The 23,603-nt window shown below is 34.5% G+C and overlaps 1 protein-coding gene across 1 annotated transcript in view; it reads left to right on the top strand.

Moving 5' to 3' along the window:
- ERGIC2 (ERGIC and golgi 2) overlaps positions 1-23,603 on the top strand; it is a 33,072-nt gene that overhangs the window by 565 nt on the left and 8,904 nt on the right. Inside the window, exons 2-10 of the mRNA XM_005884977.2 lie at positions 7,143-7,282; positions 9,933-10,041; positions 11,996-12,042; positions 13,172-13,242; positions 15,141-15,181; positions 16,689-16,787; positions 18,641-18,736; positions 21,033-21,088; positions 21,948-22,046. Of these exons, the coding sequence (XP_005885039.1) occupies positions 7,177-7,282; positions 9,933-10,041; positions 11,996-12,042; positions 13,172-13,242; positions 15,141-15,181; positions 16,689-16,787; positions 18,641-18,736; positions 21,033-21,088; positions 21,948-22,046 (724 nt within the window). The 5' untranslated portion in view covers positions 7,143-7,176. The remainder of the gene's footprint in view (positions 1-7,142; positions 7,283-9,932; positions 10,042-11,995; positions 12,043-13,171; positions 13,243-15,140; positions 15,182-16,688; positions 16,788-18,640; positions 18,737-21,032; positions 21,089-21,947; positions 22,047-23,603) is intronic.

Here is a 23,603-nt window from a genome sequence, read left to right as displayed (position 1 = left end):
GGGTCCTGCCCCGATCCCCCCGGGCGTCGGGTTCCCACCACCGTTCAGACAAATACCAGATGCTCGGCAGCAGGTTGCTCGCTCTTTTTAAGACCCACTGCGGTCGTGGCCTCGCCTGGAAGGGGACTTTCGCACCTCGCGGGAGAGATGAGGAAGGGGCAGGGCAGGTGAGATGTCACAGGAGAGACAGGTCCCAGGTCCCTGCTTTTCTCAAACCCTTCGCCGATCGAGAAGCCCGTGGAAGGGAACTCGCAACTCGTGGTAGCGAATAAAGAGCCTTGGGTAAAAGGTGGTGTATAGAGTTGAAAGATCATCATTGGAGAAAATACGTTTAAGTTAAAATATGTAGGACTTGGTGCCCTGGGGACGACGCAGTTACATCGTACCTGTGAAAATGTTGCAAGACTGGCTTTCAGAAACCATTAAAATACGGTTAAAAGCAGGATTTGTTCATGTGTTGGAAGTTGTACTTGAAGTACTCCAGGTGATTGCTTAGCCTGATACTTTGAACTCTGGTATACAGCCATTATAAAGATAGAAATCACAAGCTTGTTCACTTCTTGAGGAATTCAGGATATATATGGGCTTACTGAACTTGTTTAAGTTGATGCAATTATTCCAGCTCTCTTAGAGGAAAAACGAGAAAAAGAAATTCCATGATTTGGGGTTTGGGGGTGGGGGTGGGTAATGAGTTTCTTTTAGAGAATAAAGTTTACCAGTCAACTCTGAGTATTGGTAATGGCTGGAGGGTACAGATCATAAAAATATATCAAGCTTGAAAGATCTCTCGAAGGAAAGCAGGCCTCCTCTGGAACAACAACAACAAAAGAATTAGGGGGAAAAACGAATTTATTTTCTTTGGGGGTTAGTGATTTAATTGGAAGAAATAGTGGTTTTATTTCTAATAGAGTTACTTTTAGGCAGTCTCTTCCTGCTACTAATCCTAGTTAACAGTTTTTCAGTGTTGTTATTGTCTCTTAGATGTCATGATAGGCAAATTAAATTCTTTGTGCCTTAGTTTCCTTATCTGCAAAATGGGAATAAATAATAACTCATGTAGTGATTGATGAGGATTAAATGAGTTAAAACATGCAAAGCACTTAGAACAGTGCCTGGTATACAGTTAACATTAAGTGTTAGCTCTTGTTATTTTTAAATTTTTGTTTCCTAACTTCTGTGGTTACTCACAAAATGTTGCCTTGGTACTTAGTCAAAATACAGACTGAAAAAGACCTTTTTTTTTTTTAATTTTTTCCTTAAATTTCTTACTGACCCCTTAATTGCTGAAGCACTCTTCATTTTATTTTTAAAATAGAAATTAGCTCATAAAATGTGTCTGACTACCCTGGATGGAGAGACAAATAGAGTGGGAAGGGGAGCAATAGAACTGGATAACAGAGGAGTCCAAGAGATTGAAAACACAGGGAAAATGAAGACCAGATTCTGTCCTAGTCAGGCATTAAGGAGCTGGAAGGATAATTGGTTATGCTTAGAGAGGAAAGTTAGTCTCTTGGATTTTAGAGGTGGAGCGGTTTAAAAAATTAAGAGGAGCCAAAACATGGCCCTGCTTGTGTGAGGCTTTGGGTAGAATTAAGACGGGGGTCGCTGGAGAAGACCTGTTAGGTTTGCATGGTAAAAGGGTTATAATTGTGAGCGACTACCATAGGATGAGGGTCATCAGGTTGTGAGTTCCAAAAGATGGTGATGGAATGGGGAAGCAGAGAAGCAAATCAAGAGATCCAGATGCTGAAGTCATTAAGGAAATTTTTGTCTTTTTAAAGTTTTTTTACTTCGAATATTGAATGTATTGGTTGACATTGGTTAATAACATTATATATGTTTCAGGTGTGCAGCTCTATAATACATCATCTGTATATTTTATTATGTGTTCGCTACTCCAAGTCAAGTCTCCTTCTATCACCCTGCATCCCCCCTGAAAATTATAAATATATCCAGATGGAGAAAACAATAATAAGTATTAAAGTGAGAGTGTACACTATGTTTTGGAGCGTGAACTCTGGAGTCAGGCTGCTTGGGATCAAATCTAGGTTATTCCACCTGTTGAGTGGCCTTACAAAAATTACTTGACTTTTCTGTGCCTCAGTATCTTTATATATAAATGAGATAAAAGTAGTCTCTACTTCATAGAGCCCCTTAGAGGATTAAGTTAATATATAAAGTCCTCATACTATCTAGCACATAATATGAAAATTAGGCCATAATTCTATGTAGTATATGAGTTTATTATTAGAAGATAGACTTGAAAAGGGAAGAGGCGGTTGAGAAATCATGATGAGACATGCTAATATTTTACCCTTTGAGTCTCAGAAATAAAGTAAGGATTTAAAGGCATTACCACCAGTTGATTGTTAGGTTTTCATATTGAGAGATGGTAGAAGGATTATTTTTAGTAAAATTAGGAGTTACGGATAACTTGTTCATATCAGAACAGTGGTGCCATGCCAGTGTGGTTCTGTGGTTGAGTGTCAACTCATGGTTTTTGCAGGGTCTATTCCCAGTAGGGGCGTGCAGGAGACGATGGATGATTCTCTCTCATCATTGATGTTTCTCTCTCTCCTCCTTCCTTTCTGAAATCAATTAAAAAAAAAGAACAGTGGCTCTTTAGTGACAAGTACTGGAGATGCAGTGAGTTTCTTGGATGTAGGTTGGTGCTTAGTTAACAGGAATGGGGCAGGAGTAGCAGTAGAGTGACAAGGTACTCCGTTCTAGAATAGTAATCATGGAAAATAGGAATGGAAGAAGCTAAAGACTGAGAAGCAGCCAAGTGGGATAGACTAGCTAGACTTTTAAGGGAGGAGAGCTGAATAGGCTATATGAATTGTTAGAGGCTTTGTAAAACTAACTTTTACATATCTTTGTATTACATATAATTTAAAGAAAGCATCTATAAAGCTTGTAAAAGTATAGACAATTTAGGAACTAATATTTACAGTTTTATTTATTTGCCCAATAATGCTACCTGCTGTGTGCCAATCATTGTTCTAGGTGCTTGTGATATACTATAGTGAATAAAACAGAAAACTCCTTCTCTTTGTGGATCATATACACTGAGTGGCCAGATTATGATGACCACCCCATCAGCACTTCATTGACACTTACAAAAATACTGAATATTGAAAACTTCCTAAGCAAATACTCTCAAGGCTCTATTATTTGTAATTCACTTCATTGTACTGATGGGGTGGTCATAATAATCTGGCCAGTCATAATAATCTGGCCACTGTGTGTGTGTGTGTGTGTGCGTGTGTGTGTGTATTTGTATTTATCTAAAAATGATAACTTGTTTCTATTGGAAAGCTGTACAATCATGGGTGTTTCTGGGGAAATTTCCCACCTTCCTTATTTTTTCCCTTCCACAAATGTTTATCAAACACTTACTGTGCCAGGTGTTGGAGATACAAAGATAGGTTGACATGGTTCCTGCTGTAATATTATAATGGCAAAAACAGAAAGTTAAACAGGCAATTAGAAACAATGCTCTTGGAGCATTTACTATAACTAGTACTATGTATGAGGTCATAGGTTTCCGTCTAGACTGAGACTTAAAGATAAGTGGGAGTTAGCCAAATATAGAGGTTTGGTAGAGGGAGAAAGGCTATAGCTGGCAGAAAGAACATGTTAAAGGACTAGAAAGTGATTTGGTTTGGCTAGAATTTAGACCTTGATGGATTGGGTTTGAAGAGATAAGCAGGACCTGTTTTTTGTTGTTGTTGTTTGTTTTAATATGTTTTTATTGATTTTAGAAAGAGGAAGGGAGAGGGAGAGACATCTAAGTATCAATGAGAGAAACATCAGATGGAACTGCTGCCTCCTGCAGGCCTCCTGCTGGGGACGAGCCTGCAACCAGGGCATGTTCCCTGACCAGGAATTAAACTGGTGACCTTCTGTTGCATGGGTCAATACTCAACTACTGAGCCATACTGGCTGGGCAGGACCTGGTTTTTGAGGGCTTTTTAAACTTTGTTAGGATAAAATCCAAACTTTTCAAATGTAATAGGTATGAACCTCTACAAAGATTTTAAAAGAAAATGCATATAATCACTTTTATGTATTAAAAAGATTATTGGTTGTAATATGGAGAGTGAACTGAAAGATTGATGAGTAAACGTTTTTGAAGCAATGCAGCGATAGATTGTGGCCATTGGGACCAAGGTCCTAATAAGGAACTTCTCAGTGAGCCTGGAAAAGAGAAGACAGATTTGAAAGAAATTTAGGAAGAACTTAAGTTTAAGGATGTAACTCATGTTTCTACCTTGTGTTATTGCCTTGTGTTTTTGGGTACATGGTGTCATCATTAATTATGGTAGGGACACAGGAGAAACAAGTTTGGTAAAGTGAAGTATTCATTTTTGGACTTCTTGAGTCTGAAATGTATTTGGAATGCCCCCATGAAAATGTAATAGAGGCAACAAGATAATACATGTCTGCAGAGAGCTTTGGACTGGGAATAAAGATTTGAGAGGAATCATGTAGATGGAAAATGAAGGGATGGGAGATCACTTGGGGAAAGTGTGGAGGTTGGGAGGAAGGCCTAGTATAGAATTGGGAGGCAGAAGAATCTGCAAAGTAAGCCAAAGAAGTCTTAGAGGTAAAATGAAAATCAGGAGTATACTATCACTTATGCCAAGGGAAGAGTGTTTCTAGAAGAAAAAGGAACGGTTGTGTATTTTCTTCTCATAGGCAAAATTAGGTAAAGACTGAACCTGTCCACTGGATTTAGTACGAAGGAAGTTGTTAGTGACCTTGCTGAGAGAAATTTACTTAAATGAACCTGTGCTGAGAAGTAGTCACAGTGGATGAATGGGGACAATTTACTCTCTTGTTTTGTTAATCCTCTCCCAGGATATTTTTCCATTGATTTTTAGAGAGAGTGGGAGAGGGAAAGACAGAGAGAAATATCCATGTGAGAGAAACACATTGATTGGTTGCCTCCTGCACCCGCCCCGACTAGCGCCAAACCAGGGAGGAGCCTGCAACCAAGGTACTTGTCCTTGACCGTAATTGAACCCGGGACCCTTTCGCCCGCAGGCGGATACCCTATCCACTGAGCCAAATACTCTGTCTACTGAGCCAAACCTGCTAGGGCGACAACTTACTCTTTTAAGTTTGCCTATAGGTATGCAGACAGAGATCAATAGTTGGAGTTGGACTTGAGCTTTAGTGGAGAGTTTTAAAGATAAGAAGATTGAACATATTTAATATTTAACTCCAGTAGGAGACAATGAATAGGAATTGAAAGATTGAAGGAAGATCGGTCTTGGTGTAGTTACTACTAAGCAGGTACAGAAAATAAATTTGATTATTCTCTCAGTTGAACCATTTTAGGGAGCAGGAGTCTGCTTAATGCCTAACAAACGCTCAGAAGCTTAATTTACAAATGAAAATACCAGTTTTATGACTTTTCTGGGAATTAGAAAATGTCATCTATTTTGTCTACATGTTCTTTTTTTCTTAGAAAAACCATATACATGAGAATCATAATTATAACCCGAAGGCCACTTTGTGAGCATGGAATCTGCAAGGGGAGTTAGAGTTAGTTGGATGTTTCTAATGGCAAATGAAATCAACCTATGCTAGTACATGCATCCAGCTTCACTCTAGGGCAGTAGCGCCCTCCTGGACCAATTAGTGGTGTCCCTAGTTAGGCCTGCTCTCTTTTTGACAATATTCATGATTGCTGCCACTTTTTATTTCTCTGACTCTCCTTTTCCTCTAAGAATGCCCTTTCTATGGCTTATTCTTTCACTATTAACCCCACCCATTAGATTTTAGACAAATCTTTCTGCTTTTTTTTCTAGAGACATTCTTTTCCTTTTAATGGCTTCTGCAACCATTTGATTTATTCTCAGTTAAGTGTTTATTGTATTAATATAGCTCTGATTTCTGGTAATGCTTTATAGTATCACCTATATTATTTCTATAAGTCAGTCATAAAAATTACATAAATATTTGAGAATTGAGTTATTTTATGGCTTTATAACATACTGTATGTAGTTGGCATACTGATAAAAAGAATAGCAATCAATTTTCAAATATTTTTATAGTAAAAATAGATAATTTGGTAAGTCCAACATTTTGTAAATAAAATAATTAAAATCCTCCCATGATCTACTTTTAACATTTTTGTGTATACGTATATTGGATACCACGAGTTTGTTTCTATCTTCAATATGAGAAATATCCTTATGATCCAAGTTTTGTGCATAACTCAGATTGTTGCCTTAAGATAAGTTTCTAAAAACGGAATTAGTCAAAAGGGGAATGGTATATAGTTATAGTCTCATTAGCAATGTATGAGCATGCCTATTTTACTTCATTGTCATTTACTAGTGAGAATGTATTATTTTTTCTACACAGGATGTCCCCCCAAAATGTATACTCACTTTGAATGATTATAAAGCCAGTGTTTATTAACATACAGTTCATTTTCAAAATGTAAAGGAATTCACAAAAGTGAATTTTTTTTGTTTGTTAATGCCTGTTTTCAAGCTGATGATTGCTCTGGTCCAGGCACTGCTGATAACTCGAAGCAATGGAATCACAAACATCTAGAATCATTTATTTCAGTATTTGTGTGCCCTCAATTTGGCCACTGTTGCCGGTTTTATGCAGTAAACTTTATCTTTTATGTGTCACCATAAAAAAAAAGTCTAGTGGCACTTTACGATCAATTTTCTTTGTTTAAAGCCTAGTCTGGCTTCATCCCTTTTTTCAAATCAGTTGAACTTGAAAAGTAATGAAAATTAAAAAGGAATGAAAATTAAGTCAGTTATCAACTGTTAAAGTGTGTATACATATTTGGGGATGGCCTATATTTGTAAATTTAATAGGAGAAATATGTATTTTGATTTGTATATTTAAATATTACAAATATGATTGACTACTTTTCAGACTACTTTTTTTTTTTCCCTACTTTATGTGTTTGTGTGTAGAAATTACCTTTCATTAGTATTTTTTGTCAGGGTGGGAATGGAAAAAAGGAAAGATGTGAATAAATGTTAAGTTTTTCTCAAGGAGGAATGAAAATATTAAGTTCTTCCAAGGACATTTATCAGTTTTTTTAAAAAAGTAAACCTTTTTATCTTTTTCGAGGATACATTTATTCATTGTTTATTCCTTAGCATGACTATATGAAAGGAGAAGGTTTTCCTGAAGATGAGGCGACTGAATCGAAAAAAAACCTTAAGTTTGGTGAAAGAGTTGGATGCCTTTCCAAAGGTTCCTGAGAGCTATGTAGAGACTTCAGCTAGTGGGGGGACAGGTGAGTATCAATTCAAATTAAAACTCCTACACTAAATGCAATTTCTGAGTGATCCAATTAACAACATACAGAAATAGAGTCATGAGGAAGAACTCATCAACATATAATAACTTTGTAACTGGTCTGTCCTTATGTGATACTGTTTTGCAATAATTTTATTATACATATTAGAGGCCCGGTGCATGAAATTCGAGCACAGGGGGTGGAGGATGGGTCCCTCACCCCGGCCTGCACCCTCTCGCAGTCCGGGTCCCCTCAGGGGATGTCCGAATGCCAGTTTAGGCCTGATCCTGTAGGGATCCCTAAATGAACCACTCTGCATGCCTGCCTGATAGCCCCTAACCACTGACCTGCCTGCCTGATCATCCATAACCACTCTGCCTGCCTGATCACCCCTAATCACTCTGCCTACCTGCCTGATAGCCCGTAACCACTGGCCTGCCTGCTTGATTGCACCTAACCACTCGCCTGCCTGCCTGATCACCCCTAACCACTCTGCCTGCCTGCCTGATCGCCCCTAACCACTCTGCATCCACCCTGCCACCGCGGCTTTGTCCTGAAGGACGTCCTCCCCTGCCTGCCTGATCGCCCCTAATCACTCTGCCTGCCTGCCTGATCACCCGTAACCACTGGCCTGCCTGCCTGATCACCCCTAACCACTCTGCATCCACCCCGCCACCACGGCTTCATCCTGAAGGACGTCTGGAAGGTCGTTTAGTTGTCCTGTCTAATTAGCATATTACGCTTTTATTATTATAGATTTACTCTTTGGCAACTAACTCAGTGTAGTCTGAGCATTTAGCAGTATTCATTAAAACATTATGGAATAAGTTAATCCAATTTTACTGCTTTATTACTGGTGAGTTATGTATAATAATATTAATAGGATGATTATATACAAATATAATTTAACTTCAAAGAACTTATTTAATGATGTGAAACTTCCTCAGTGCCTTTTTGGTTAAGAATAAATCAATTTATATGTGATAATAAAAATTCTTAAATTTCACTTTACTGGAGAGAGGCAGCATAGGGTAATAGTTAAGAGCTTAGATTTTAGAACCAGATTGTATAGATTTAAATCCCACTTCTTCCCTTTCCTAACTAAATGACTTTGAGGAAGTTAATCAAATGCCTCTGCTTTAGTTTCTTCATCCATGAAATGGGGATGATATCAGTATTTACGTAGTAGGGTTGCTGTAATGATTAAATAAGTTAATATTTATAAAATGCTTAGAATAGTACCTGGTACAGATAGAAGTATTTGTTAAGTAAAATAAATAAATAATGGAATATATAAGAAAAATATGGAACTATAACAGTATTTACTAATATTTCTTTTCCTCTGAAGAGCTAATAAGATAATATGTTTCACATAAGATTGACATTTCATTTGGTAAATGTGTACTAAGTTGCTTGCTATTTCTAATCTCTTGTGATTAACTTTTGTTAACAAAAAATAGTGCAAATTCTTGTGGCACAATAAATTTTAAGTATGTTTTGTCATAGTATATGATAGTTCTTTCCTTTTTCTCACCTTTGAGTTGCTTTTATAAATGAAGTGATTTGTTTAGGAGATTCCAAAGTACATGAGAGTGTTATGAGAGATTTGAGATATATGTTATTTTTTTTAATTGGGCTGCAGGCATGGATCCATTTTTAATTATGAGGGGATTATTTTCAAATTTGTATTCTAAAATATTTGTTTATTATGTCTATGACTAGAGGCCTGGTGCACAAATTCGTGCACCAGTGGGGTCCCTTGGCCTGGCCTGTGGGGATCAGGCCAAAACCGGTTCTCTGACATCCTCTGAGGGGTCCCAGAATGCGAGAGGGCACGGGCCAGGCCGAGGGACGCCACCGGTGCATGATGGGGCCCGGGGAGGTACCGTGGGAGGGCTCCAGGGTGTGTCTGGCCCATTTCGCCCAGTCCTGATCGGCCAGACCCCAGCAGCCAGCTAACCTACCAGTCGAAGCGTCTGCCCCCCTGGGATCAGGCCAAAACCGGCTCTCTGACATCTCCTGAGGGGTCCCAGAATGCGAGAGGGCACAGGCCAGGCCGAGGGACCCCACTGATGCATGATGGGGCCCGGGGAAGTACCGTGGGAGGGCTCCAGGGCGTGTCTGGCCCATTTCGCCCAGTCCCGATCGGCCAGACCCCAGCAGCCAGCTAATCTACCAGTTGGAGTATCTGCCCCCTGGGTGTCAGTGTGCGTCATAGCGACTGGTCAAATGGTTGAGTGAATGGTCGGACACTTAGCATATTTGGCTTTTATTAATTAGGATGACACAAGAAAGTAAAATTTTGATGTCTTGTAATATTGAAGAAATAAAATGCTTTCTCAGTAATACAAATTTTTTTTTTTCAAATATTTGAGTTACTTTTTGTGTTAAATATTTTTTGAGCTGTTTTAGAAAAAAATCTATACTGGACATTGTAAGAAAAACTTTTTATTGTAATAATTCACATGACATGCATTAAGGCATTCTGTGATATATTTAATTTCACTTAAAATAAAATTGTTTATTATTTTGTAATAAAATTAAAATTTTTATTAAAACATTTATTAAAATTTTGTAATAAATTAAAACAAAATTGTTTTACAAAATTGTTTTAATTCTCTTATTCTTTTTTTGTTTGATTTCTCAGTTTCTCTAATAGCATTTACCACTATGGCTTTATTAACCATAATGGAATTTTCAGTATATCAGGATACATGGATGAAGTATGAATATGAAGTAGACAAGGATTTTTCTAGGTAACTTTTTTTTTTCTTGAAATACCTTGAGATTCAAATTGTTTTAAAGATAACATACCTTTTTAAAAAATGTCTAACTTTTATATTTGGCTTATTTTAGTTCTGAAGAAATAGTTCTGATAAATTCTCTTAACTAATGCTTTAGAATCATTTTAGAATAATTTGAATACTGGTTAAATTGTAAAAGGGAGGTTCTCTGATTTAATATGCACTGTATAAAAAGATGAGGAGAATATAATATGTTTTTATTTTAATGTGTTGAACTGGTAGGAATTATTTAATGTTTTAAAATTGTTTACTCTTTAGAATTTGAAATAAATACTGATCTGTGTAATTTGGGAAATATATTGTTTAAATATACGTTATTTATGCTTGTAACTTGATTTTTATAAATTACATCTAAATTAAACTTTAATGTAAATAATATCACTTAAAACTTTGAAAATATAGCACCTTAGTAAGGAGACAAGTATACCTTATTTTATTTGTAGTATTTAGATTTTAATTGATTGAAGATAACAGATTTATATTATTAAGATTGTACTAGGTAGGAGAGACATTTACTTTTCAATTTCAATCCCAGTTCTGCATTTACTAGCTATGGAAGTTACTAAATCTGTATATGCATGTGCTTCAGTTTCTTTTTCTATTAAATGGGGATAATAATTATAGTACCTTCCTCATGACACTAGTGAGAAGTAAATCAACATTTATAAATTGCTGTGTAACCTTGGGTAAGTCACACAATTGACTTTTTTTGGGCCTCAGTTTCTTTATCTATATCTTGTGTATTATTCTTGATAACATAGGTTTTTAAGGGATTTGTTACTTTTCTTTGTTTGTTTTTAGCACCAATGAAGCACTTTATTTTTTCCAAGTGGAGTCTTATATAGCTCACCACAGAAGTGTAGTGGGTATGCCTAAGAAGCTTGTCTAATTGGTCCTCTCCTCTGGTTCCTACAGTATCTCTTATGCCTAAACCCCAGGGTTATTGGAGCACAGCTTGAATCTAGACAACTTGAAGACTGTGAAGCTCTAAAAATGTATTGAAAAATCTTTTGAAGCCCTAAAAATTTCTATTGAAACCAGATGCAAATTATTAGAGTGAAGAAAGTTTTGATAGCCCAGGGAAAACTGATATTGATGGTACTCATTCTGTTATTCATGGTGCTTAATTGATTCTAATATTTAAAAGTTAATTCAATTTGAATTCATCATTTGGAAATAAAGCATTAGTTGAACCTTTTAGGAAGACCATGCAAAACTTGAAGCATGAGAGGCTTTCTCTGGCAATTTGGTTGCATTTATCAAGTCACACAGACCTAGTTTTTGATATGCCATTTCAGTGGGCATGTAATTTTAAGCCAGGCATTTATACTGCCCTGAACACCATTGTCTTACCTACAGAACTGTGAAGCTACCCAATTTACATGTCCATGATAAAGAATAAAGGATAAAGGAGATAATATTTATAAGGATTCAGGCATAATATACCTACAGAACTGTGAAGCTACCCAATTTACATGTCCGTGGTAAAGAATAAAGGAGATATTTATAAGGATTCAGGCATAATGCCTGATGTATAGTATTTTTTGGATAAATAGAGGAGAAAGACTTGCAATTCCTAACTCTTGATTTTAAAAGTTTTAAAGGAATATTCTACATAAGGTTTATGTAAACAAAGTTTAAAACTTACTTTTCTGAGTTTCTTGGAGTTATTTAATTTAGTAAAATTAAATTGCAGAGTACTATATTAAAAACCTGTGAAATCAGAAAGTCATTTGGAATAATTGCAAAATAGAAATTTTTAAAGCGACTTTGCTTTGGCCATAAAAAATACTATCCAGGTTCTAATTGACATTTTTGAAATCCAAGTTTTTCATAAAATTGATTTATATTTCTCATGTTTTGTTGATTATTTGGTAGGTACTAACGTTTCCTTTTTGTCTTTTAGCAAATTGAGAATCAATATAGATATTACTGTTGCCATGAAGTGTCAGTGTAAGTACACCTTGAACTTGATGAATCCTTATATAGTTGTGGTTTAAACAATTGCTAGTAAAAAGTGAAAACCACTCATTGTGTTTTAACTTTATTTTTCTTTTATGATATCTTAACATGCTGTTGCAGTGCTATTTAATAATGTATGTTGTTTTTCTCCCCAAATTATATTCTTTAAATTTCTTATCCAGAAAGAGAAGAGATTTAACTTTCACATTCATATAATTAAAAGAAATAGGAGGAAATTTTTGTGAATCCAAGTTTTAAAATATGTGTGTGTGTTTTTTTAATTGATTTCAGAACAAGGAAGGGAGAGGGAGAGAGAGATCTATCTGCATCAGAGTTTTAGTTTAGATACATTCTTTTTTTTTTTTAAATATATTTTATTGATTTTTTACAGAGAGGAAGGGAGAGAGATAGAGAGTTAGAAACATCGATGAGAGAGGAACATCGATCAGCTGCCTCCTGCACATCTCCTACTGGGGATGTGCCGGCAACCCAGGTACATGCCCTTGACCGGAATCGAACCTGGGACCTTTCAGTCCGCAGGCCGATGCTCTATCCACTGAGCCAAACCGGTTTCGGCTAGATACATTCTTTATTTATTTTTTGTGTGGACTACCAGTTTTTATACCAATGTTCCATAAGAATATCCTGTTTCACTCTTTTTTTTTTTTTAATATATTTTTATTGACTTTTTGCAGAGAGGAAGGGACAAGGATAGAGAGTTAGAAACATCGATGAGAGAGGAACATCGATCAGCTGCCTCCTGCACACCTCCTATTGGGGATGTGCCCACAACCAAGGTACATGCTCTTGACCAGAATTGAACCTGGGACCTTTCAGTCCGCAGGCCAACGCTCTATCCACTGATCCAAATCGGTTAGGGCAAGTTTATATGTTTTACCATGAGATGCTGAGTCATTTTTTTTTTTTACTGTGTAAAAAGTAGAAAAAGCATTATTTTTTTAATCTCTATCAAATCTATATAATGCTACTGTTTTAACTTTTAAATAAGCAGTATAGGAAAGTGAGTTTTCTGGTAGTCATCTTAATTTGTTTACTTTATATCAGATACAGTTTGACTCTTAGCATAGAATGTAAAACTTTTAATTTTTTTTAAATGCAGATATTGGAGCAGATGTATTGGATTTAGCAGAAACAATGGTTGCATCTGCAGATGGTCTAGTTTATGAACCAGTAAGTTTGATTCATATGTTTTTTAAAATAATATGCTTTTAGAAATTGCCAGTTAAAAAATGGTTTTAATATTTTCTTTTGGTTTTGTTTCAGCTAGTTTTTAAAATATGTTTTCATAATGCAAAAAGTAATCCATATTCTTTGTAAAAATTTAGGGGGGGAAGGTTTATCTAATACTAAAATCTTGAGATAACCATTGTTAGCATTTTTAATAAGCCTTTAATGTCTGTTTTATAACTTTATTCTTTATTTTATATTTTTGTTAATGCTTTCTAATAGTTTTCTTCTCTCTTTTCTTAGAGTTTGTATGCTTTTTTTTCCTTTTACTTTTGAAATCAAATATTTATCCTTTATATCCAAGTGTGTATCTCCTTTAGTTTTTGTTTGTTTTGCTTGGAGATCTTAATTTTTAAGTGTTTTTGCTTGTTTGCTTTAATGATATTCAGAGCAATGCTTTTACCTCTGTTTCAAATGATCATATGATGTTGAATTTTGTGGAGTGGTTCTCAGTATCTTTATTAATTCTCACATTAAATACATATTTTGAACTTTGCCTCTGAGTTCTGGGAGATTATCTTGATCCAAAAGGACCAATCTTCTTTTCAATGCCCTCATTATGTTTTAAAATTTAGTGATTATATTTTCTACCTTTAAGATTTTGCAGATCACTCCATTTTTTTCTGTCCCTACTCTAATTCACAAGGTAACTGGGGAGAAGTTGCATGGTGATTTTCAGATATTAGCATTATCCTTGTGTGCAATGATGTGAAAAGAATTGGGAATCATGCTGCAGACAAGTTCAGCAGGAGGAGAACTCAGAATAAATTTATTGAAATCAGAAAGATGGGACAATTTAACTTGGCGTACATGATTTATAGAGTTTAGAAAGAAATAAGGGTCAAAATTACAGGAGAAGGATGTTCCAGGTTGGTATAATTAAATAACCAAAGGCACAGAGGCAGAACTGTTTGATAGAATGAGGGATTGTTCCACTTCTATTAAAAAGCACCTATTTGTAAAGAGAGAATAGTAGGTTAGGGCCTGATTATGGAGGGATAACTAATAATGTTAATAAATTAAAAAGTAGAATTAATATGCTTTATTATGAATTACCTTTATGAAAATCAAAAGTGGACTTTTTGTTGCAAATTAAATTGTAGATATTGTATCAAACCATGAGAAGCTTGCATATTTTACTCTAATTATATAAGTAACCAAGTCTGATTTTGAATTGATGAAGGTAATGCCTGAATAAAATTTCTTGAATCATTCTTTAATGATTAACACATTTAAGAATTAGAGTGCTCTTTTTTAGTTCATTTAAAAAAATGTTGATTTCATCATGGTATTATCCCAGCAAGAATATGGGCTTTGGAAGATTGAATATTACACTTAAGCTGTATGATTTTTTTATGTTTTTCCTTTTTAAATACTTAAAGTTTTATGCTGGCATTATTTAAATGATTAATAACATTTCTTTACACTATTTTTAAATGAAAATTATTTAAATTTTTTAAGTTGACTTGTAGAAGATTCAATATAAACATGAATACTTTTTTACAACACTATAAATTTGTTTCCTGTTCAAAGAACATTTTAAAAAATCTATACTAATAAAAGCCTATGTGGTTATCACACCCTCACACGGTGATGCCCTCACACCCTCACACCTTAACAATCCATCACCATGAAGCAATCCATCAAGGAGCCCCAGATGGGTGGCCGGGGCCTACCTCTTTGGGGAGATCGATAGCGGGGCTCCTGCTCTGTGAGAGGGCACAGGCCAGGCTGGGGAATCCCCTCCCCCCAAATATACGAATTTCGTGCACCTGGCTTCTAGTTATATAAAAGCCAAGAGAAATTGACAATGTTGGTGATTATGTTTTTCTTTATTTTAGGTAATGTTTGATCTTTCTCCACAGCAAAAAGAGTGGCAGAGGTAATAAGTAAACAAAGTATTGTGGTCCAAAGAAATCTAGATCCCATTTTGTCTATTTTGTTTATTGTGACTTCATAGATTGGCATATTTGTCTAGGCATTTCTCTGGATGAAATATTAGCAGAATATAGTATATAATGTAATCTTTACACTTTCAAAAATTTTACCAGATCTTAAGAAAATCATGTTAATCCTATTTCTAATGTACTTTGGATCATAATATACTTTAGGTTTCATTTAAATTTTATTAACTATTTAAAAATTTTTAAAAGCGATATTTGATCATTGTTTAACATTCACTTTGGACAGAAAGGATATAAAGTAAAAGTAAAAGCCTCCTCAGCATTCCATAAACCTAGTACTAATAATGACTAGCGATAATAACCAGACTTCTTGTGTAGCCTTCTAGAAATTTTCTCTTCATATGTAATGTTCTATATGTTTGCATATTTATGTTATTCAAATGGGATCATTTCATGTCTGTTCAATAACTTGCTTTTTTTCATCAGTGGTATTTTGTACAACTTCCTATTTAAGTACATATAGTAGTCCGTTTTATGAATAAACTATACCTAATCGGATCATTATTTATGGATAGGTTGCTTGCAAGATTCTAATATTGAAACAGTGCTCAGTGAAAATTAAAGAAGGTAAAATAACTTTGAAGATACAAAGTTATTGCTGAAAATGGTAGGTAATAATATGGCCCAAAGGTAGAAATATTAGAGGAAAACTTTTATTTTTGGTTTTGTTGTTTGGAATAATTTCATAAGTTAGTGTGAACATAAAAATTTTGTTCAAAAAATCTTTAAGCAACCAATTTATTCTTGGTGGCTAGATATATTTAAAAAGAAAATCTGCTCATGGGTTCTCGAATGTAACTTTGTTTTTTATAATCCTCTGCCTTATATGTTGAAATTCTTTGTAAAAGTTACAGGTAGAATATAATACTTTACTTTGAATGGTCTTGGAATAGAATAAAGTTCAGGTTTCTTCAGAAAAGGAGATACCAGGTGATATTAAATGGCACAGTGGCCTGGGTTGAGATGAGAAATTGATACTTGTATTCTGGCTTTATACTCCCACTTTAAGTATATCAGATCTATTGTGTGGCCTCTTATTTGTCTAATTTCTTTTGTATTTATAACAATTTATTTAATGCCTGACAAAAAGTAAGAATTTTGTAATTACTGCATGCATGCATGAATTTAGATATTCAGATGAGCAAAAGCTACTTATTGGTGACTAAGACTACATGTCCATTATTGATGAAATCAGACAGTTTTATTGTGGAGCCCAGTTATTAGACCTATAGCCACCCTACCTCACTCTTCCTCCTTTCAAGGAAAATGATCAAAGAAAACTTGGTACTTTATATTAGAATAAAGTCTTATAATAATAAATGTATGGCTTAGCTAAGTCATCTAATTATTATGATTATTTAAAAAGGGTTGGCTTCCTTTGTGTACCTTACTGTATTTATATGCTATTGTTTGTGTTATATTTAGGATGCTGCAACTAATTCAGAGTAGACTACAAGAAGAACATTCACTTCAAGATGTGCTATTTAAAAGTGCTATTAAAAGTCCAATTCCCCTTCCATCAAGGTGAGTTGTATACTCTCCAGGTCCACCCTATGATGTTACAAAAGGTCAGATTTCTTTTTTTTTCTTTTTTTTTTACCGCTGAGTAATTGGGTAGATATAACACAGCTTTTTTATCCACTCATCTACTGATGGGCATTTGGGCTGCTTCCAAATGTTGGCTATTGTAAATAATGCTGCATTATGTAAGGGTGCATATATTCTTTTGAATTAATGTTTTGGGTTTTTTTCAGATATATTTCCAGAAGTGGAATTGCTAGGTCATAAGGCAGTTCCATTTTTAATTTTTTGAGGTAACTCCATACTGCTTTCCACAGGACCTGCACCAATTTGCATTCCCACCAACAGTACACTAGGGTTTCCTTTTCTCTACATCCTCACCAACACTTGTTAGTTGATTTATTGATGATAGCCATTCTGACAGGTGTGAGGCGGTATGGCATTGTAGTTAATTGCATCTCCCTGATGATTAGTGACATTGAGCATCCTTTCATATGTCTATTGGTCACCTGTATGTCTGTCCTCTTTGGAGAAGTGTCTATTCAGGTTCTTTGCCCATTTCTCAATTGGATTGTGTTTTTTTGTTGTTGTTGAGTTTTATAAGTTCCTTATAAATTTTGGATATTAAGCCCTTATCAGATGTATTGGTGATTATGTTCTTCCATTCAGTGGGTTGTCTTCATTTTGTTGATGCGTTTAATAGTTCAACAGCACTCCCACTAAGGTGAGGTGTATATTTTAAATGTGCAACTATTTATTAATGTACTTACTTTGACATCATTTTAGTATTGATTTAGTTCTCTGGATCTCATATTTCTCAGAGAAAATGTAATCATTCTGTATGATTAAGGTGTCCTTTTAAAGTTATAGTCTGTGATACTGATCAGGATTATCACAAATATAGTTGATCCTTGAACTACATTGGTTTGAACTGCTCAGGTCCACTTACATACAAATTTATTTCAATAACTTACCTGTACTGTTTTCCATCCGTGGTTGGGACTCCACAGGTGTGGAGGGCCAATTGTATGCTATGCCATTTTATACAGGGGATTTGAGCATTCCCGAATTTTGGTACCCTCGAGTCCTAGAACCAATGCCCTACAGATACTAAGGGGCAACTGTATTAAGTTTTGGTGGAATCAAAAGTTATATGTGAATTTCAGTACTCCTAACACTTGCGTTATTTAAGTGTTCACTATATTTTAGTTTATTTAATTTTTCTCTTTTATGTGTTTATGGTATACCTCTATATAAAATTGTTATGTTTTAAGAACAAATTAATTGTATTTCCTATTATGAGGATGTATGAATTTGGATTAGGAATTTTGTGTTTTTATTTTACTTACTTTTTTTATAGATTAGAATAATTGATACTTGAAAATGTTATAATCATGAAATGATCATTTAAATCTAAAACTATTGAAGAGGTTTTACATTTGCTTAGAAAGAAAATGTCATTGTCTATTTGAACTTAGATGGCATGCCTTTCCCTTACCTCATTTATAGTCCCATCCTCCCCTATCCTCTTAAGTAACAAAAACAGATGATGAAAGTATGTCTTTGTTGGGCTGATTCTTTACTTTTAATCTTTCTTCTATCATGGGACTTACTCCTTTGGTTAGATTTGAAGAACTATGGAATTTTAGATTTGTGTAAGTGTAATATGTAAATAATAATTATGTAATTTTTTCTATTTCATAGCTATATGCCTTTTTATAAATGTACAGACTTAAAAAAACTGCTTTTCCACTTTTGACATTTAGAACATTACCTGAAAATTGATCCTTACAGATCAGTATTGGTGATAATATTGTATGTGCTGTAAGTAATCCTAGCATGTCTTGTTATAATAGGGAAGATGATTTATCACAGCCTCCCGATGCTTGCAGAATTCATGGTCATCTATATGTCAATAAAGTAGCGGGGAATTTTCACATAACTGTGGGCAAGTATGTTCTTTTCACCTACTGAAAATACTTTAGACAAATTGTCAGTTTGTTAAAAATAAATTCTTTGCTAAAATAACAATATATGATTAACTACTAAAAGACAGCTTAAAATGTTTTGTATCTGTATTTGATGACTTGAGATTTGTCCGGGCTTTAATTTCAGGATAGAGAAGACTACTAACTTTAATACTACTTCAAAATAAAGTTAAACAGTCATGTCATATTTTATATGTTAAAGTAAATGAGCTGTAGGTACAATATGAATTAAAACCTACTTACCAAGTTTTAGTAGCCTGGAAGTTCTTATGTAGACATTTCATTAATTTGCTCATTTTGTTGGATGGTGTTGTTGTTTTTTTGTTTGGTGATTATCACCAACATGTAAATTCTAACTAATTTGAGACAGGTATTTTGATATAGTTAGAAATTAGTAGTGTCTGGGAAAAAGTTAAATTAGATAACAGTTAAGGAAAAATATTAGCTCATCAGCCTTCATAAGCAGCACCCTGCACAGAAATTGTTATGCAATGAATAGTTGGTAAATTTCTGAATGGATTCTCTGATCCTCTCTCCCTTCCTTCCTCTCTTCATCTTGAGTTGCAGAACTGAACAATTCTTCATTGTAAAAGACATTTTTTGAGTACTTGTTATATGCAAAGTAACATGCTAGATACTAAGAATGAAACATTCTTTTTTTAAATATGTGTTGATTTCATAGAGTAAGGGAGAAGAGAGATAGAAATACCTATGATGAAAGAGAATCATTGATCAGCTGCCTCCTGCACGCCCCCTACTGGGGACCGAGGGCAACCCAGGCATGTGCCCTGACCTGCAATTGAACTGTGACCAACTGGTTCACAGGTTGACACTCAACTACTGAGCCACACGGGCCAGGCTATTTTTTTGTTGTTTTATTACTGTTGTCACCACTCATTCTCTTCATTCCCAACTTATAGGTGGGAATCTTAGAATTTCTTGGTGTCATACAGGCAAATACTAGTTGGCTCAGAGAAATATAGAAAGTTTTATTATATTTTTGGAAACAAACAATATCCTACTTCAAACCTAACAAACAGTATCCTACTCCAGAGCTAACTGTGAAAGGGCAAAACTCTTAACAAATAATGTATGAGCATCCATAATTATAGTCTTCGTTCCTAGCTTCACCTATCTCTTCATGTGAAAACTTATTCCAGCAATAAGGGAGGCCAAATTGAAAAGCATCTGGTTTGCATCTTATCCTTATCTCTGAAGTGGCCTATAAACCACTCCTAATTTTTTGATAATAGGTTTGTCAAATTCAATATTGATTTTTTTTTTTAAGATCTCACATTACCTCTCAGGCACAGTATCATTTTCATCTGTATTATAAAGGAGAACTATTTATTTCAGTATGCAGATTGTTGAGCATGACTACATTAGATAAGGCAGTGAAGTAGGCAGATGTTTGCCACTTATATGTCTCATTACAACAGCTGCAAATGCAGACAAACAGATGTGTTGGCCACTCAAATATCATGAATGGTATTTCTATTGTTGAACTGATACTCTGAAATAGTGAACAACTTTTGTAATACTATGAACAAAACAAAAATAACATTACATCTGTTTCCTGGGAAATTTAGTGTATATTGAAACTACAACAAAGTACTTTTTTTAGATAAATGGAGTTAGGTTCTAGACTCAGGTATTATACATAGGTTTTTTACCTATGTAAATGCCTTTTAGAGTGTCATGCAAGATGTGGGACAGTTTTGCATGATGTGGGACAATTTTATTTTGTGTGAGACTGTCATTGCCTTGCAGGATGCCTTGCTTCCTTGGCCTCTGACCACTAAATGCCAATAGAGCTTCTCCCCAATGACTGTGACAACTGAAAATGCCTCCCCCCAGTGCCCTCTGATTTTCAATAACCTTTCCTTCACGGAAATTTACATGGAGTAATATATCATAGCACATGAAAAACATATAAAATTCAAATTTCAGTATCCAAAAATAAAGTTTTACTGTAAAACTTTATTTATGTTGAAAGTTTATTTATGTACCTAACTATATAATATCTTCAATTTTGTATCTTGGTCCACAAAGCTTAAAATATTTACTATCTGAATCTTTACAGAAAAAGTTTGCCAACCCTCAGTTTATTAAATTGTTGAGATGAGTAGACTAACAAATCATAGGCCAATGTTAAGAAAATTATATAACTTAGAAAAGATAAGATCCCTCTTCATATTTTAATTTAGTTATATATTTAACTAATTATTTTAGTTTCTTTAATCTTTTTTCCTCTTTTCAGGGCAATTCCACATCCCCGAGGTCATGCACATTTGGCAGCACTTGTCAACCATGACTGTAAGCAGTTTCTGAAATATTTTTCCATGAAGAGGTCCTTGAAAGAAAAGTGTTTTGTTTGATTATTTGTTTATTTTAGTGCAGGTGCAAGATAGGGCTTTGAAAGTGGACTGTTTTGAAAACATATTTATAGGAGAAAATAATGATTAAATTTACCGTCTCTAATCCATATTCTCCTGTCCTTAAGCTCCTGTCTTCTGTTTAGTCATGGCTCAGAAGTTGCCCAGGTTAGGGAGGACAGCCTAGTGTGCTTTATATTACTTTGTGCACATTTCTACTAATTTCTATAGATAATGAAGGAAACATATTTCAAGTTTATTTTAACATCTAAATATGGACATATACAGTATTCAAGTTAGTTCCTTGTAATGATTGTCATAAAACTTAGTTTTTAAAGTCTGCTTTAGAGAACAAAAGTAATAAAGTCCATAAAATCTGTTTGGTCCTATATAGCAGGGTATTAAAAATATACCTGACCAGTTAATTATTTGGATTCATGGACATCATCCTAGTGGTTTCAACAACATAATCCTATTACTAGGTGGTGATTGGACCAGGAAAGACTTATTTTTGGGGTTATCAGGCTTAGATGTAATATTATTTCTCAGACATTGATTTGTATATAATCATGAAATTTGAGATACAGCATTTTATCAGAATTTACTTACCTTTATGCATTTAATTCCCAGATATGTATATGCGTTTTTCTCAAAGTTAATATGGTTTTAAATACTATTTTATTACACCTGCAGATTTTAGATGTTTTCATCTGAAAGTAGATAAAAATATGAAGCCATCTGTAATATGTGTTTTGAATAATAATAATTCTCCACTTAATTGGTTTTATTTTTTGCCTCAGCATACAACTTTTCTCACAGAATCGATCATTTGTCTTTTGGAGAGCTTGTTCCAGGAATTATTAATCCTTTAGATGGAACGGAAAAAATTGCTATAGATTGTAAGTACTTAATACTTATTGTTGGAATTTGCATGTAGGCAATTTTTTTATATCTTTAATATTAATACATTTTTAATAATCCTCTTAACCCCCTTGTAACAGATAAGCATATAAATCTTTAAGTAGTTTAAGTGGTTAATAAACTTTAAGTGGAGATGTGTGTGGAAAGACTTTGTCCTACCAGTGGATAATATTTAAAATGTTAAAAAAATGAACCATAGAATAGAGTAAAAAATTAGAATTTAATGTAGGTTGGAGGAGTACAACTTAAAAACTCTTTAAATGTATGAAAGATTAATGTGTTAATAGGGCATAACTGCTTTCCTATAGTCACTAAAAAAAGAATGAGAACAAAAGGAAGTTTCAACATTCTAAGAAGAATTTTCTTTTTGGTATAGGTTCATAGTTCTAAAATGCATATTTACCACTATGGAAACCTCTCTGCAGAATTTTGCAGGCATCAGAAACCTACAGTTATTCTAGAATGGTTTGGTTATCAACACAGATAGAAGTTGTACATCAAGCATGTCAAATTGAAAAGCTAATATGGGCCAAATAAACAAGATTTAAGTTTATGTGGGTTGCAAAAAAACAAATGCTTCAATTTTCATAGAAACGTAAGTTTATTTCAGTAGAGACATGCTGAATACAAAGGGCTGAAATGAATGAGTAATCGTTAACATAAAATAATAGACCGTTTTAATAAAAATATTTTTTCGTGAACATTAATTTACCAGACACTGAATAACTGCACAAATTAATAAGTGTAATGCAAATAAGCCTATTTTTCTTGCTCTCTGAAAGCGAAATATTTCCTGTTGCGCATACCAAACATGTTAGTCTAAGACTAATGACCTGGCAATCGGCTGCTAAAATATTTGCTGCTAGTTTTAGTGGAGAGAAATGGTGTGCCTGCACGTTAGGCGCGTAAGGGAAATGAATGCAACATGTTTATAGTAATTATTAGCAAACATAGTTCATTATTAATAGTATAACAGGATCTTGTAAAAATTAAGTTACGAAATTTTTATTAAAACATTTCTTACATACCATTATATAGGCTGGGCTGCATGTGGGCCGCAAGTTTGACATGCTTGTTGTACATTATAGCACAGATACCTTTTGTTTCTGTTTTAACCTTCTATTCCACTTAAAATTTAAGTTTATTTAGATATGGGTGGCTTATTATTATGTTTTTAACTTTTGTAGCAAGTAATCTCTTGAGCTTCCTGATGGTTTTGGTTCCCTTTCCTCTTCTTAAATAGTCATATTGTGTGACATGTCGCACTTTTAGGACCTTTTAAGGACATCTAAAGCTTCCTATACTAGCGGGGATTCAAATCTTTACAAAACTGAAATTAAGGATTTCATTTTTTAATTAAAAGAGCTTTATTAATATTGTTTTCAGTATCTTACTCTTTTAGTATCCTAATATATAAAAAGCCAGGGGCCGTCATGACCAAAACAACTGGACAGACGACGGAACAGCAGGCTGCATGGGGCGACAAGGCTGGCAGGGGTGTTAGTGAGGGATGACCAAACGACTGAACAGCAGGC

The sequence above is a fragment of the Myotis brandtii genome, unplaced genomic scaffold (genome assembly GCF_000412655.1).
Source record: "Myotis brandtii unplaced genomic scaffold, ASM41265v1 scaffold886, whole genome shotgun sequence".
NCBI lineage: Eukaryota > Metazoa > Chordata > Mammalia > Chiroptera > Vespertilionidae > Myotis > Myotis brandtii.
The sequence above is the reverse complement of the archived record's forward strand: the minus strand, read 5'-3'. Positions and strand labels throughout refer to the sequence as shown.